Raw genomic sequence first — 15,129 nt, 5'->3', positions numbered from 1 at the left:
TCCTTTCTCTTTCCGAGGAGACAGAAAGAAGGGCCAGAGAAATTAAGTGACTTGATTAAAGGAGGGCTTTGAACTTAGTTCTTTACTAACAAGCTACAGGACAGAGCCAGTACCAATTTTCCATATCCTTTAAGGGTCTATTTCATTCACCTCTTGAAAAAAGCCTAATAGCATTTTGGGATATGGATCAGGATAGGTCCTTAGAGGTCATCTATGCCAGTGGTTTGGAACCTTTTCTGTGTCATGGACCTCTTGGATAGCCTGGTGAAATCTATGGACCCCTTTTCAGAATCATGCTTTTAAATACATAAAATAAAAAACAGGATTATAAAAGAAACCAATTATATTGAGATGAATCTATCTATCTACCCATCCATCATCATTATCCCTCATTTATGTATGTTACGTATGTATGTATGTATGTTACGTATGTATGTATGTATGTATGCATGTATCTGTCATTATCTATCTATCTATCTATCTGTCTGTCTGTCTGTCTGTCTGTCCATCTGTCTATCTATCTCTCTATCTATCCATCCACTTACCCATCCATTACCACTAATTTTCATCTAACTATCAATCAAAAGTTCCGAGAATTCAGATTATAAAACTAGCTCAACCTCTTCTCTCTTTTTTTTAACAGATGAAGAAATTGAGCCCTGGAGAAGTTAAGTTACTTATCCAAATTAACATAGCTAAAGAGCCAAGCTGGGATTCCAGCCTAAGTCTTCCGACTTCAAATCCATTTCTCTTTCCACTCCATTGTTATGGCTCACAATCCCTGACATCCTAGAGCAGTTGTGTCAAACTCAAAAGGAAATGGGGCCACTAAACCATTCACTGGCAGCATATTGATACAGAAAATCACGTTAGCATTATCTATGTTCTTATGTATTTTGGTTTATTTTGTTAAATATTTCTCAATTACATCGTAATTTGGTTCCTGGTACTTGCATGGGCATGTCTGATACCTCTGTCCTCGAGGACTTATTACCTCTACCATTAATTTGGTACCTCATCATATATTGCTTTGTACTGCATTATTACTGAATAATGCTTATTTACTTTAATTTCAAAAAAATATTTTTATTACATATTTTGCTTAATTTCCAAATATGCCCCTCTCTAAAAATTTAGGTACATATCAGATTTTGTCTAGCTTTCTTCTTTTTTGCTATCACAAAATCTAAGGTGGAATGGTCACTTCTTTCCCAGGGTTCTGAATGTCTTCCCGCACATTACTTCTTGTGGGTCTGAATCAGGCTCAGAAAAATAGCACCATTTTTTACTGTTTGAACAAGCCAATGTTTTATGAGTGATCAAAAAAAAGGAGAAAGGGAATAGGGGAGGAAAGAAAGAGGGAAAGATGGAAAAGTGGGGGAGGAAGAGAAAAAGAGGTCAATGATAAAGAGTAGGAAAAGGAAGAGCAAAAACAAGGAGGGAAAGAGGAAGAGAGAAGGGAAAGCAGAAGAAAGGAGAAAGGGGAAGAGAAGGGAGAGAAAGGGGAGGGGAAGGGAGAAGAAAGGGGAAGAAGGGAGGAGGAGGAAAGGTTAAGTTGTAGAAAATATCTGGATAAGTGAAGCCTCCATGTCTTCTATGCCAGACTTTTGACCTTTTCAATTCTCATTTATTTCCTCCTTCTGTCTAGGTGGGCTGTAGTATAGTCCTACAACAATATTACTCATATAGTCCACATACTTAATGGTGCCTTTTATATGTCATATGAACATGTAAAAGCCACCCCCTAAACACATTCATGTTCTTCAACAAATCTTCTTACCAAAGGTTGCTGTGGCTGCATTCCTTGGAGTCCCAGTGCCTGCTGACCCTGAGGCTGCTGCTGCTGCTGCTGCTGCTGCGGCTGTGGCTGTGGCTGCTGCGACTGTTGTTGGGGCTGCTGCTGCTGCTGCTGCTGTTGGGGCTGCTGCTGCTGCTGCTGCTGCTGTTGCTGCTGTAACTGAAGAAAAAACTGATAAACAGCTAAGTACCATACAAAGGCTTGCCATCCTTAAATTCAGTATAAAGCTATTGACTTGTTAGTTTCTTTGGCTCAACCCGACAGAATTTGTTCCCTTTCCTAACTTCTCGGCAAAATGCTACCCATTCTTCAAAGCTCAGCTCCGGGACCCACCAATCCATGAAGATTTCTTGGTTTACAAATTCCTTTCTTTTCTAAAAGTAAGGTATTCTTGGGGGAGAGGATTCCCCTCCCTTCTGAGAAAGTGACTGGACAGTGTTGATTAACAGAAAGTTCTTCAGTGAATCAAGCTGAAATCTCTGTAAATCCCACGCATCACTCCCAATTCTTAGATATGGTCATTACAATGTTTTCCTTCTCAAATACCTTGGGGGATGGGTAGTGCCATTATTGTTATTACTTTCATAGTACATATAAGGAAATGACCTCAGAATAGTGAGGTGATTTGCCTTTGGTCAGACAGCTAGGGTGAGAACTGGAAACCTAATCCCCTGACTTTAAATCCAGGGTTCAGTCTATAAACCTCTTCACTTAAACCTGACATCATAAGCCTCTTAGTTTAGTCTTCTCCCACTCTTCTTCTGTTAGCCTCTGCCTGCCCTCCCTTACAATTTCCTTTTCCTCTTAGACTCGTGCCTAGTGTCTTCAGGAGAGGCTTATCCTAATAAAGCACCGAGGCCCATGGAAGAGTGGACTGAGTCTTGATATTGGGGAGTGGGAGGTGGGGAGAGGGCTGAGATGTTTCATTGTTTCCTCAATGGACTCATTCCCTCGGCCAATCCCACGATATTCATTCTAAGGCTTAAATACTTTTTGGATGACAGGTGAATTCCATACCACTCCTGCCTCCACAATGGGGATGATTATTTATTCTATGTGAAGATTTTGGAGTTATTTAGAACTTGACTAAAAAGCGAACCAAGCTCCCAGAAGAGTGGTGAAAATAAGACTGATTTTTATGTCCTTAAGACATAAACATCTAAGATGGCCTAGATCCAGATCATCCTCAATGGTGACACTGTCAATGGTGAAGGACCTTAGGAGGATACCTATCCTTGATCAATCCAGCAGAATCCCTAGACTGGTTTCATGACCTATTGTTGTTACAACAAGAATTAATATGCTGTGCATAGTGTAGTCAGTGTACAAAGGCTTGCAAATCTCCAAAAAATATACCCCAAGATTTAGGGGAGAAAGGTAAAAAATTAATTTTCTCTGTAACAGAAATGAGTAAACATCAACATAAAATAAATATACTAAAAATAAATTAGATTCTTATTGATTGGGGGAATGGCTAAACAAATTGTGGTTCATGAATGAAATGGAATATTATTATGTTATAAAAAATGGATATGATAAATATAGAGAAGCATGGAAAAACTTAGGTGAACTGATACAAACGGAAGCACGAAAAGGGAAGAAAATAATATACCCAACACTACTACAATAATATAAATGGAAAGACCTGTAACTACAAAATGATAAAAAAAAATTTGCAAGATTACCAAGTGCAAGCTTGATACCAAAGAAGAAACAGGAGAAGAAACTTCCCCCATTCCTTTGCAGAAGGGACAAGGAAGGAGGGGGAGTCCTTTGTAGGAGTCCCAAATATTATCAGATTTTTAAAAATGTATTGATTGCTGGTTTCTTTTCTTCTTTCTTTTTCTTTTAAAAAATTGTTGGTTACAAGAGGTAGCTCTCTGAGGGTCTAGGGGAAAGGATTAGAGTACAGAAGGAAATTTAGATGAGAAAAACAAAAAAAGCTATTAAAATTTATTTTAAGAAAAACCCTTAAAAATAGTTAAATAAGATTCAGCCTCTGTAGTACTTACAAGATTTATCAATGAATTGCTTAGACTACCAACTTTTTTTCTCTCCCAAATTTCAACAAATTTGTGTTTCCAAAAAATCCACCAAAGAGGTATCAATTTAAGTGTAATTAATATAAGATAAACTGAAAAGTCTTTTATTATAACAAACTTATCTTAATTTTGTGATAACAAAGAGGTAATGGTCAACATGGAATCGAAAAAAATGAAAGTCAGAAAATTAGAATTTTTCAACGTGTATCAGATGAAAAAGGCTCAGTATCAGGTAAACAAAAAATGTTTCCCTATTATTATTGTGTGGCACAGAAACAATGCCTGCAATTTTAGCAGGAATACTGTACAGACATTTACAGGTGGATCAAGAAAGACATCCTATAGGAGATGGTACCTAAGCTAAGGGTGGAAGCTAGAGATGCTCGGTGTTGAAGGTGGGGAGAAAGTGAATTTCAGGCATGAGACACAGTCTGTACAAAGTCTTGGAGGCAGAAAGGATGAATGTAGGCTAGTCTGACAGACAGAGAACTCATGACGGGGAGTGTTCCATAATAAGCCTGGACAAGGAGAAGACGTGATTGTCAGGCTGAGGAGTTTGTATTTTTTCCAAAGTCTGAACATGCAACTTCCTCATTCTGATTTAATGTCCACCATTCACTTATGTTTTTTATTACAAATTTAAATTCTTAGATAATTTGATATGAGAAGGAGGTCTGACAGACATGAGGACTCTAATCCCCCCGTTTACAATTTGCCTTCCCACCTCCTCATTTAAAATGAACAACCTAGCATTCTGCTCAATGAATCAAGGTTACACAATCATAAATCTAGAGCTGTAAGGGACCTCAAAGGTCATCAAGTCCAAAGTTCTTTCAGAATTGGTCTACAGTTTTCTTTCTCTGTTTTCGCTTTTCCTGGTATAGGCATCAGCACCATTGAAAATGAAATATTTAACGTGAAACAATTCTCCAGATTGATCCTGGAAAGCTAATATTTCAGGCTGTTATTTTTTAATTTGCCCAGCCGAGGACCAGACCTTCAAGCATGGTGATTCCTGCTCCTGCACATAGCCCTGACTCCCCAAAATGACAGTCGCTACAAGGTCCACCCTGAAAAAAAATCTATTATTCCCTTATTCTCACATGAAAGGCAGCAATAGAGTGCTAAGCTTGGAGTCAGGGAGAACCTGAGTTCAAATACTCCCTTGGACACTAGTTTATTAGCTATGTGTCTCTGAGGCAATCACTTAATCTCTCAGTCTCAGTTTCCCCATTTATTTAAAATGGGGATAATAATGGCACCTACCTCCCAGGGTTGTTGTGAGAATCAAATGAGGTAGTACGTGTAAAGTGCTCTGCAAATCTTAAAGCACTCTATCAATATTAGTTGTTGTTATTATTGATAAGACAGTAGCACAGATAGAAAAGGTGTAATTAATTAATTAGGTTTAACTGCACTGTGCTGGGCTAGCTGCTCCCCTGCAGAGATCCAAACATTCCTAGAAGCTTGTGTCTTTATAGGTATACAGTAACAGCATCAACAGTGGCAGGATTGTGCAACTAACTATCTGTTTCACTTATCGCATGATCCCCCACCTGAAGGAGCCTCTGTTGTCTGATTTGCTGCTGTCTCTGTCTCATCTGGTCCTGAGGCAACGGCACAGAATTGAGGTTTGGATGGGGCGTAGTGGTCAGTACAGCATCCAGTCCCCCGCTAACCAAAGGACTTTGTTGTAATGGTTGATGGGTCAGTCTGGAAAGTGAAAACAAATTTGACATCCCTTCTTCTTCGAATTAGCCACTGGAACACAAATAGCTCTGAACCCTCAAGATTCCAAAAGTATTAGATAAAACATTTTGTGGTACAATTGGACTATCCCATGACTTTTGTAACAGATTCAAGTAAAGTTATAACTATAATGTGATTATCCTAACATGGGGAAGGAGAAGGACGAGAATTAACCTTTTTTGTATCATGGATCCCACTGGCAATCTTGGGAAGTCTATAGAACTTGCCTCTTCTTTGGAGAATAATATTTTTAAATGCCCAAAATAAAATACAGGATTTAGTAATAATAATGTATTTTTACATTTTACATTTATGATATTATCTAATATATTATAGGATTATAAAAAATCTTATTAAAATAAAATACACAGAGACAATTTTATAGACTTGAGGAAATTGGTATTCTCAAGATGAAGATCCCTTGCTCTAAAAAAAAAAGTTTTATAATTAAACCTAATCAGTACAGCAGTTACGACACTTTGGCACTTACAGTAACTACATCATTTCTTCCACTAAGCAGCTTGTAAAAAGAAAGTTCAGTGCTTAGGAAACAGAGCTGTGAAAAACCAAATTTCTACTTTTCAAATGAATGATTTTTTTTATCTGCTGACTAATAATTCTGAAAGGATGATTTATTTAAAAAAAATCTTTGAAACAATCATACTCTATTAGAAGCCACTTTATGGAATACTTGATCTAATATAGTGAAATTTTTAATACTACCCAATATAAATGGGAGATTCTTCACAAGGAAGGCCACTGGACACTGTCCAAGGGGCTTTATTACTGGTGAGAATATAAAGATATCACACTATTGTTTCAATGAAAAAAAATTTCTGATGGGGGCTCCTAGGTCAGAGATATAAGATACCATGATCACAAACTCTACCACAGTCGTCCTGAACCTCATGGCCTTTTATCCTCAAGCAGCAAGTTATAGCACAATAGAACACTGCTTCCCAAGTTAATAGTAATCCTCAACTATCAGTGATGTTTACAACTAGTTCTTCATCAAAGGAGAAGATCGTTAAGTTAGCCATGGGATGTACTTAAACCACCTCCATCACCACCACTGCCACCACCAACTCTATACCCTGCTTTGGGCTAGATAAGTTATCTTCATTTGAAATTAAGTTTGAAAGAATGGAAATTTCTAGAAGGTAGGGACTGTCTTTCTTTTTAATTGCCTTTACATCCCCAGTGCCTAGTCTGTAGTAATTACATAATAAATGTTGTTGCTTTGCCTTAAAATCTATGAATCAAGACCAGGATCTTCCATTTAAAAAAAATAAACTAATTATTCTGAGGAAAGGGGGAGGGGCTCCGTTTCCTAATCTACAAAGTAACCAAACCCTATGATGTAAAAGTACAATACATCATATTTATACAGCACCTCAAAGTAAGAAATGTATTTTTTCACACCCAGTGAGGTAGGCAGTTTATCATCACTCCCATTTTACAGAATGAGGAAACTGAGTGACTCTTCTGGGTTCTCTCTCAAATTACCTTCTATTTTTCTAACTGTACAAACACTGGCTCCCTCCTGGAGAATGTGAGTTCCTTGGGGGCTTCTGTTTTTGTGTTTTTAGAGACAACGCAGTGCGGAACAGAGGGCAGGCACTAAAATGTCTGCTGGCGACCTCTGTGGTTGGTCACACAGCTGGAAGGGGTGAGATTGGGAACCAGAAATTCCAAACAATCATGTCCAAAGACTGTCTAGGACTGGATGGTTTCCGGGCAACAAGATCCTCTTTGACACCATATGAGACAACAGGTGTAAAGTGCTGGACAGAATAAAAAGTCACATCATGTAAGCGGCCATTCTTTTCATCAGTGTGGCAATCGAAGCCTCACCTCTGAGATCCTGGGAGAGGTTGAAGGTAGGCAGCAGCAGCAGCTTGCTGCTGAATGTATCCACTTGGCGGCTGCTGTTGCATCTGCCGAAGCCTCTCCATTAGAGCTGGATTGGAATGTGCGGCTGGATATGTTCTTGGGTTGTAGCCAGGGGAAAGGACCACCCCGCCAGCCTGCTGCTGTGGCTGGAGAGGCATCTGAGTACTGTACATGGTATACCCATGGGGCATAGCCTGTAAGGAAAAGAATCCCTCAAGGTAAAAGGACAACTCCATGGTCATTAGGACAAGCCCAGCTTTAGTTTCAGAGAAAATATAAAATGTTTCAGAAAAACATGGGACCATCTGAAAAGGACCTCAGAAGCCAGCTAGTCCAGTCTGCTCATTTTCATAATAATAAGTTTCATAATAATAACTTTCATAGTAAGTTAGCATGTACATAGAACTTTACAGCTTGCAAAGCACTTTACATATCCCCACAACAACCCTAGGAGGTGGGTGCCATTATTATCCCTATCTTACAGATGAGGAAACTACAGAAGTCAAGTAACTTGCTCAAGGTCACATAGCTAATAGGTGTCGAGGGCAAGATTGGAATTCAGACTTCTGGTCCAGTGTTCTGTCTACTAAATCACCTACCTGCCTCTATTTAACAAATGAGGAAATTGAGGCCCAGAGGCCTAAGTAACTTGTCCAAGAACACACAGGTAGTGTGAGAGGCAGGATTTGAACCTACAGTCAAGTCTCCTTCCACTGTACCTTTATGGAAAATTGATCATATGCTGAGGCATTCACGTACCTGAATTATCTGCTTCCAGACTTCTTTTGAGTCATTTCTCATTTGACTCCCCTTCCTGTACCTTACACCCTGACCAAATTAGACTACTTAACCTTCTTTTAACATGGCATTAGATTTCTTCCCTAACTTCTTATCTTCTCTGGTTGAATTCTAACTGAACTTTAAGACCCAAATTAAATGCCTTCCCTGATTCCACTGCTCCCACCCCACCAGCTGGAAATGACCACTTTTTGTTCTTAGCTCTAATAGAACTGATCACATACTATCTTGAATTACAGTTATTATTTGTCTACGTACCTCACCTCCCTTTCTACAATCAGAGGTATTTGTGGGGAAAATATATGTGTACTATTAATCTCTGTATCTCTCTCACTGTTTAGCATGGCACTTTGGACACAGAAGGGGCTCAATTAATGTTTAAGATCATGGGATTTTTTTAGAACAAGAGCAGACATGAGATCATAGCTCCATTTTAAAGATGAAAAAACAGATTGAGAGGGAGTAAGTGACTTGTTAAAAAGGGGGTAGTTCGTGGCCAAGTCAGAATTTGTGCCCAGGTCTTCAGAGTACAAATTCAGATATTCTTCCTCATATCACATATGATGAATGAATGAAAAAATGAAGGAGGGAACTGAATAAATAAGTGAGCAGAATAGAAATGTTAGTCAAGGAAAGTTTTTTGAAAGAAGAGTCTTATAGGAGGTAATGGAACCGGACTTAGGAAGAAGATTCTTTTTCAACAACTTTTATTATAAACCTAACATCAAATAAAATGAGCCTCTCAGTAAGACCTGCATAAAAATCTAGGAATCTCTTTTTGTGTATCTTGCTTTTATAAGTACATAATAAATTCAACATGCAGCTGGGGGGAGGTTTCTTTCCTCCTTTCTTTTCTCTCTATACCTCCTTCCCTCCTTCCTTTTTTCCTTCCTACTTCCCCTCTCCCTCCCCCAAAAGAAAAAAAACCCAAAACCAAATCCTACTAGCAAATATATATGTATACTTGAACAAAACCAGTTCTCACTGGCTACGTCTGAAAACATGTTGCACTCTGACTCTGGGCCCATCATTTCTATGTCAAGACGTGGGTGGCATGCTTCATCATCAATTAATTGGAAGAATATTTTAAACAGAAGTACATCATGAGCAAAGGTATGAAAGGAGGAAAAAAAAGGCCAGGGTGTTAGATAGGATAGAAAGGGATAGTGATCGGACTAGATTCGCTGGATAGAAGTCATGAAAAATATAGTTGGATAAATAAGGTGGGGCCAGGTACTGTCTGGCATTATGTATTGACGTTAGACAAGCATTTTAACCTTTTTGTGTTTAACGAATCACAGATCTAAGGGAGGTTTAATTAGGAAGGGCACTGATTACTGATTTCATTTAGTAAATATGTACCTTAGACATTATCAATATTGATTGCAATCAGTATGGTAGAAAATATGAGAGGCCCTGAGTTTGACTTCCAGTTATGTCATTACTAGCTTTGGAAACCTTAGCAAAGCTCTCTGAGATTCAGTTAAGAGGCAAGAACAAATTCACATTTACAGTCCCCTTAAGCTCTAATGTTATATAATCAAAGGCCTGTATATCTTGTTGGAGATCCCAAAAGGACCTTAGTCCAAGCTTTTCATTCTGCAGATTAAGAAGCCGAAGTCTACAGATATGAAAACAACCTAGTTAAGGTCCCATAGGTAGCCAATAGAAGAGGCAAGATGTGAACTGACATCTTCTGACTGGCTACTCCCTGTATCTGGACACTGTGGAAATTTTCCCCCAAATCCTCTAGATATCAGGGTTCACTTCAGGGGCCACCTAAGGGAAAAACTGGTCAAATATAAATATTCTGCATAACTTAGGTCAATTAAAACTGAACACTTGCATAATCTCAGCTTTCTAAGTTAAATAAGTAGCACGCCCCTGTGGAAAAAAAATCATCAGTCATGTTGAAAGAGTTAAAGAACGTAGGTACCTGTGCCTGTTGCAACCCTGAATACTGAGGAAGTTGGGAAGGTGGTCGCACTTGTGGAGGAAAAATGGCGGCCTGGTCTAGGGGTTGGCCCTGGAAAAGAAATCAGAGGCAATTGTTTGGATCATAACAGTAACAGCTGCTTTGGAATTCCTGGGCATTATTGCTGATAACTATAGAATAAGTGCTGGTAACCTGGGATTTGTGACTTAAAAAAAAATTCAATTGCTTCATTTCATTATAATTGGTTTCCTTGGTAATCCTACATATTTTATTTTACACACTTAAATCATCAATCTGAGGAGTCCTTCAGCTTCATCAGACGGCCAAGGAGTCCATGACCAAAATAGTTCAGAATCCATGTCACGGAGCACAGGCTTTTAAGTGAAAAGAATTTGGGGCTTTTACTTCTTTCTTCCCAGAAGATATTTATCAGCCACTTTCTATGTAGATGGCAGTTTTATGAGGAAGACTGTGGACTATCCAGAGAGGGAGGCACAGAAACAAACGGGTGCTCTAAATCACTTTTATTGTTTGCTCAGCTGAGTGGGTCAGGAGGATATTTTCCAATTAAAGCACAACAAAACCACTCTGGAAAAAGGCAAGAAGCCCAAGAGGCACTCAACCCTTAACCACCATTTGTGGTTTTACTATAAATAAGTGATGTATCAAAAACTTTTTAAAGCAATCTCACGAAGCCATCACGGACCATTAGAAAGAACTAAAAAGGATTTTTAAAATGAGGATGAAAGTGAAACTGGTAAAATTGGAATTTCACATAATTGGCTTCATAATTGCCTTGAAAACTCGGAATTTGTCTCTAGTTAAAGCCTAAAGTTGGTGGTTTTCACCATTTCAGGAAGGAATTAACCAGTAACAAATAAAACTTCCACTGGTGCAATAGCTGATCTAAGACCAATCACCAACTGCAGTCAGGATACTTAGTGTCTATTCTATACCCAGCTCCATCAATGATTAAGGGTCACAGAAAACAACAATACATCTCTAATAAGAGAAGCCTAGCATGGTGTTCCCTGGCTTGCTGATAGGAAGAACTTAACAGCTACGTCTCAGGAAGGCCCACAGTTTATTGGCATCCCATGGCCAGGTCCTCCCAGGAACTTGAGCGTATTTATTTGATATTATAAAAAATGATGATTGTGGTGCAAGGAATGTGGCCATACGAAGAAAGATGTGAACATTTAAATACTCAGCTTGGCTCTCTTTTGGCGGAAATAAAGGAGGAAAATTAATTCTTAATATTAAGCACTTAAACTGCCCAATCAGAAATTGAAGGGACAATCTGATTTCAAAATCATTAGTGATTAGAGAATTAAATGAGAATGGCCATCAAAATCCAGCTTCTAGATGGGAAGGGAGAAGCTTTCTTTGAACTATTCATTGGGGCACATTTTTTTAATATATTCGAAAAATACTTAAGGGAATTCAATTAGAAAAGGGGATTCAATACTTGATGAGGTACATACCCTAGAATGGACCTTTAAAAACTACTTACTGTCAATATTAGCCATACCACAGCCCTACTGAGACACCCCTCTACTCTTCCCTGCACAAAATGCCACAAGGCTACCATGGTGAATGTCTTTTGACTACCTACTTCCCCTATTCTCACTTCCAGTCATTTGACTAGATCACTTACAGAAACTTTTAACTTGGATCCCCAAAACGACCTCAGTCTTCTGCACACACTTAGAAACATGCAAACTAGTGGCCTCCAAAGCATTTCTCCTAGTTTCTAATGTTTCTATCACTGCTATGATACTATCCTCAAGGAGGGGCCTGGAGTCAATTCATCCTATATTTCTACTGCTACCTCAGTGATTCAGACAAACTGAGTTTCATTTCTTTTTTTTAACCATGATCTACCAGAAATTTATGTTTCACAAATGAATGGGATTTTAAAGCTAGAAGGAACATAGGAGAACATTTAGATTGAAAGTCAGAAGGGACCTCTTAGAGAGCATTTAGTCCCATTTCATCATTTTGCAGATGAAGAAATTAAGTCTCCCAAGAGTAAAGGAACTTCTCAAAGATCAAAGAGCAGGTTTTGGCAGAGTTAGGACCTGACTCTCAGCCAGTGGGACCCAGAGCTCTTGACTCTCAACAAATGCCCTTTCAACTAAATGATAACACTGATAATTTTATTTTCACATCTGTCAGAACCACTTCTGACTTCAACAAATGATAACTATTATTTTTATGGTCTCAAACACATTCCTTAACTCTTATATTTTACTTCCTACCTTTTAACTTGGGAAAAATTTTGACTTAGAAGAATTAGATATTTCACAAACAATAACTCTGATGATAATAAATCCTAACAAATGTTCAGATTTGCTCTTCAGAATATTATGTAAGCAGGTGTTCTCCCATTGGAAATATCTCCTTCAGTCAAGTGAGCAAACCAGGAAGTGCACTAAAAGAGATTTTGCTGTCCAATAAAATAAACAGACCGCAGGCATTACACTGAAATTTGGTATTTTGGGAGAATACGTGGTGCCCGATCTCACTGAGTTAGTCACTATTAATAGGTTTTAAAACTTTCTTCAGTGATTTGCTTTTTCATCCCAGCACCTGTAGCCTAAAAACCATGCATTCTATTAATCTGTTCAAAAAACACATATGCACTTTAAATAGAAGACAAGGATCCGAGGAAACCCAACAGGCAAAATTTTATGAGTTAGGGAGACATTGATTTATTTATGATTACCTGAGTGAGACTTGACTCTATTTCAGCAGTGGGAACCAGGACCAAGCAAAATCCATACAAGTGTCAAAGGATTTAGAACTAAAGACATTTGGTACAGTTCTCATTTAACAGATGAGGAAACTGAGGCCCAAAGAGGATAAATGACTTGGCCAAATTTACTCAGTGCAAAGATCAAAGCTGTGATTCAAATTCAGTCACCCCAACAGGCAATCTAAGTGTTTCTTCTACTACACCACACAGAATTAAACTTTGGGCAACTAACTCTTTAGGGTCTAGTTAGTTAGCAAGTACAACTTAGCTCCTAGAGACAGGTAGGTGGCAGCATGGCTTAGGCCCCGCACTTGGGAAGACTTAAGTTCAAATCTTGCCTCAGATACTTATTACTGTGACCCTGGGTAAGTCAAAAGTCTTTCTCAGCTCCAGTTTCTTTTTCTGTGAAGTGGGAATAACAGAACCTGATCCCCAGAGTTGTAGTGAAGCTCAAATGAGGGAACACATGGAAATGTTAGCACAGTGCCTGGCACATAGTATGATGTTATTACTATTGAGAAAATCTTTAAATATGAGGGAGCTTCAAATGGTCTTTTTCTGTCAGCTCACTTAACTTTGGAATACGTTACTGATATAACAATCAATTTCGGGGACATGGAGCCTCACATTTTATTGGAAAGCCAAAACAAAAATACCAGATAATGTAACGGATGGACTGCCACTGGAGTTTGGTGAGGCCTTTCTTTACTATGTGAAAATGAAAATATCGACTTGCTGAGCATATATTCTGTCATGGTCCCAACAGCACTGGAAAATTTCAAAGAAGATTAAGATCACTGAAAATGATCTGTCAGAATCATAAGTTCAAACTTAATTTGGATTCACTTTAAAGTAATAAGAAAATTTGCTTGTTGAAATAAAACATCTGACAACTTGAAAATGTGGTAGGGAAATGGTATATAATGAAACTGACCACACACATCAACATCCTCTTGAATTAGGGAAGATTTTTTACCCTCCCTGTCTCACACCCATTGGTGGGACAAAAAGACTTGACCTATGTTGTAAGGCAAAAAGATAGTCTCAAATATGTGTCTAAATTTAATGATTTTCAAGCCCCATTTAAAAACAAATGGAACCCTCCTCTGCACTCTGCATATTCTAAAGTGTCAAAAATAAAAGCAACTGGTGCTCGTAAGAGAATTTTTTTCAAATTTCTCTTCTGAAAAAAAACTGTCAAAGATAAGAAATATTCCAACCAACAGATATTCATAAGACACGTCTAAAGAGTTAGAATATTTTTTTCTTCTGTCATAAAAACTAGACAAAAACATGAAATTAGCCATGGAAATTCATTAATTTATGCTCACACTTCAGAATTACTCTGGTTCTGCTGAAAGGGCTTGGAGTTCATGTTACTGGCCGAGTAGTAATGCAGAAACCAATAACTTAATGAAAGCATGCATTATTATCTATTCCAGTAAGGTATTAGTAGGGGGGTCTTAAAATACACATGCAATTTTTAAAAAATTCCTTCTCTATACAGGACAGGAAATAAATCTGATGCATTCGGTCTACTATGTAGGAAGTGGAGACATAGGGTATGGGGATGGAAAGGGTCTATTTTTATAACATATCATTCAGTATCTGGCAATTGACCTATAAAGCAGCATGCCATGCAATCCTCTTCGGGTGATGGAAAAAAGTCACAAAAAGAGGAAGAGGATGATCGAGGGATGAATCAAGGTACGCAGAAGGGACCATGCTACAAAGCCCAGGCATGAAAATTATATGTTCATCAATATCATATTGACTGCCAATGAGAAGCCCAATGTAATTAGAGCTACCCTAATCAGTAATGTAGGTCTATTAGAACATGGTGCATGGGGTCATACATATGTTTTATATACTCTGAGGCAGATTTCAAATGAATAACTGTGGGTTCAACTCTATCAGAGGCACTGTTTAAGGAATAGTCTTCTGTTTGTCACTGGTGTTTCCGTGACTGAGTCATAATAGAATAGGGTGTGTGCGTGCAGGTGTGTGTGTGTGTGTGTGTGTGTGAGCGTGTGTGTGTGTATATATATATGTTATATATATATACATAAAAAGAAATGACAGCAGGTGTTACCATTGTGTTGTCAAAGCCATCCTGAAGGGGCACAGCAGAGTTACAGAAGTCCTATAGAAAGGG

At 38.4% G+C, this 15,129-nt stretch overlaps 1 protein-coding gene across 16 annotated transcripts in view; it reads right to left on the bottom strand.

Moving 5' to 3' along the window:
• MED12L (mediator complex subunit 12L) overlaps positions 1-15,129 on the bottom strand; it is a 603,739-nt gene that overhangs the window by 7,224 nt on the left and 581,386 nt on the right. For 9 of the 16 annotated variants that reach the window (XM_072618312.1, XM_072618310.1, XM_072618315.1 and 6 more), the window contains 5 exons: positions 15,067-15,117; positions 10,217-10,306; positions 7,444-7,676; positions 5,397-5,553; positions 1,781-1,957 (listed from right to left, as the gene is read on the bottom strand). In XM_072618312.1, coding sequence (XP_072474413.1) covers positions 1,781-1,957; positions 5,397-5,553; positions 7,444-7,676; positions 10,217-10,306; positions 15,067-15,117 — 708 coding nt within the window. The remainder of the gene's footprint in view (positions 1-1,780; positions 1,958-5,396; positions 5,554-7,443; positions 7,677-10,216; positions 10,307-15,066; positions 15,118-15,129) is intronic. The other 7 variants (XM_072618325.1, XM_072618323.1, XM_072618320.1 and 4 more) reach the window with 5 other exon arrangements.

Source organism: Notamacropus eugenii, chromosome 6 (assembly GCF_028372415.1).
Source record: "Notamacropus eugenii isolate mMacEug1 chromosome 6, mMacEug1.pri_v2, whole genome shotgun sequence".
Classification (NCBI taxonomy): domain Eukaryota; kingdom Metazoa; phylum Chordata; class Mammalia; order Diprotodontia; family Macropodidae; genus Notamacropus; species Notamacropus eugenii.
The sequence above is the reverse complement of the archived record's forward strand: the minus strand, read 5'-3'. Positions and strand labels throughout refer to the sequence as shown.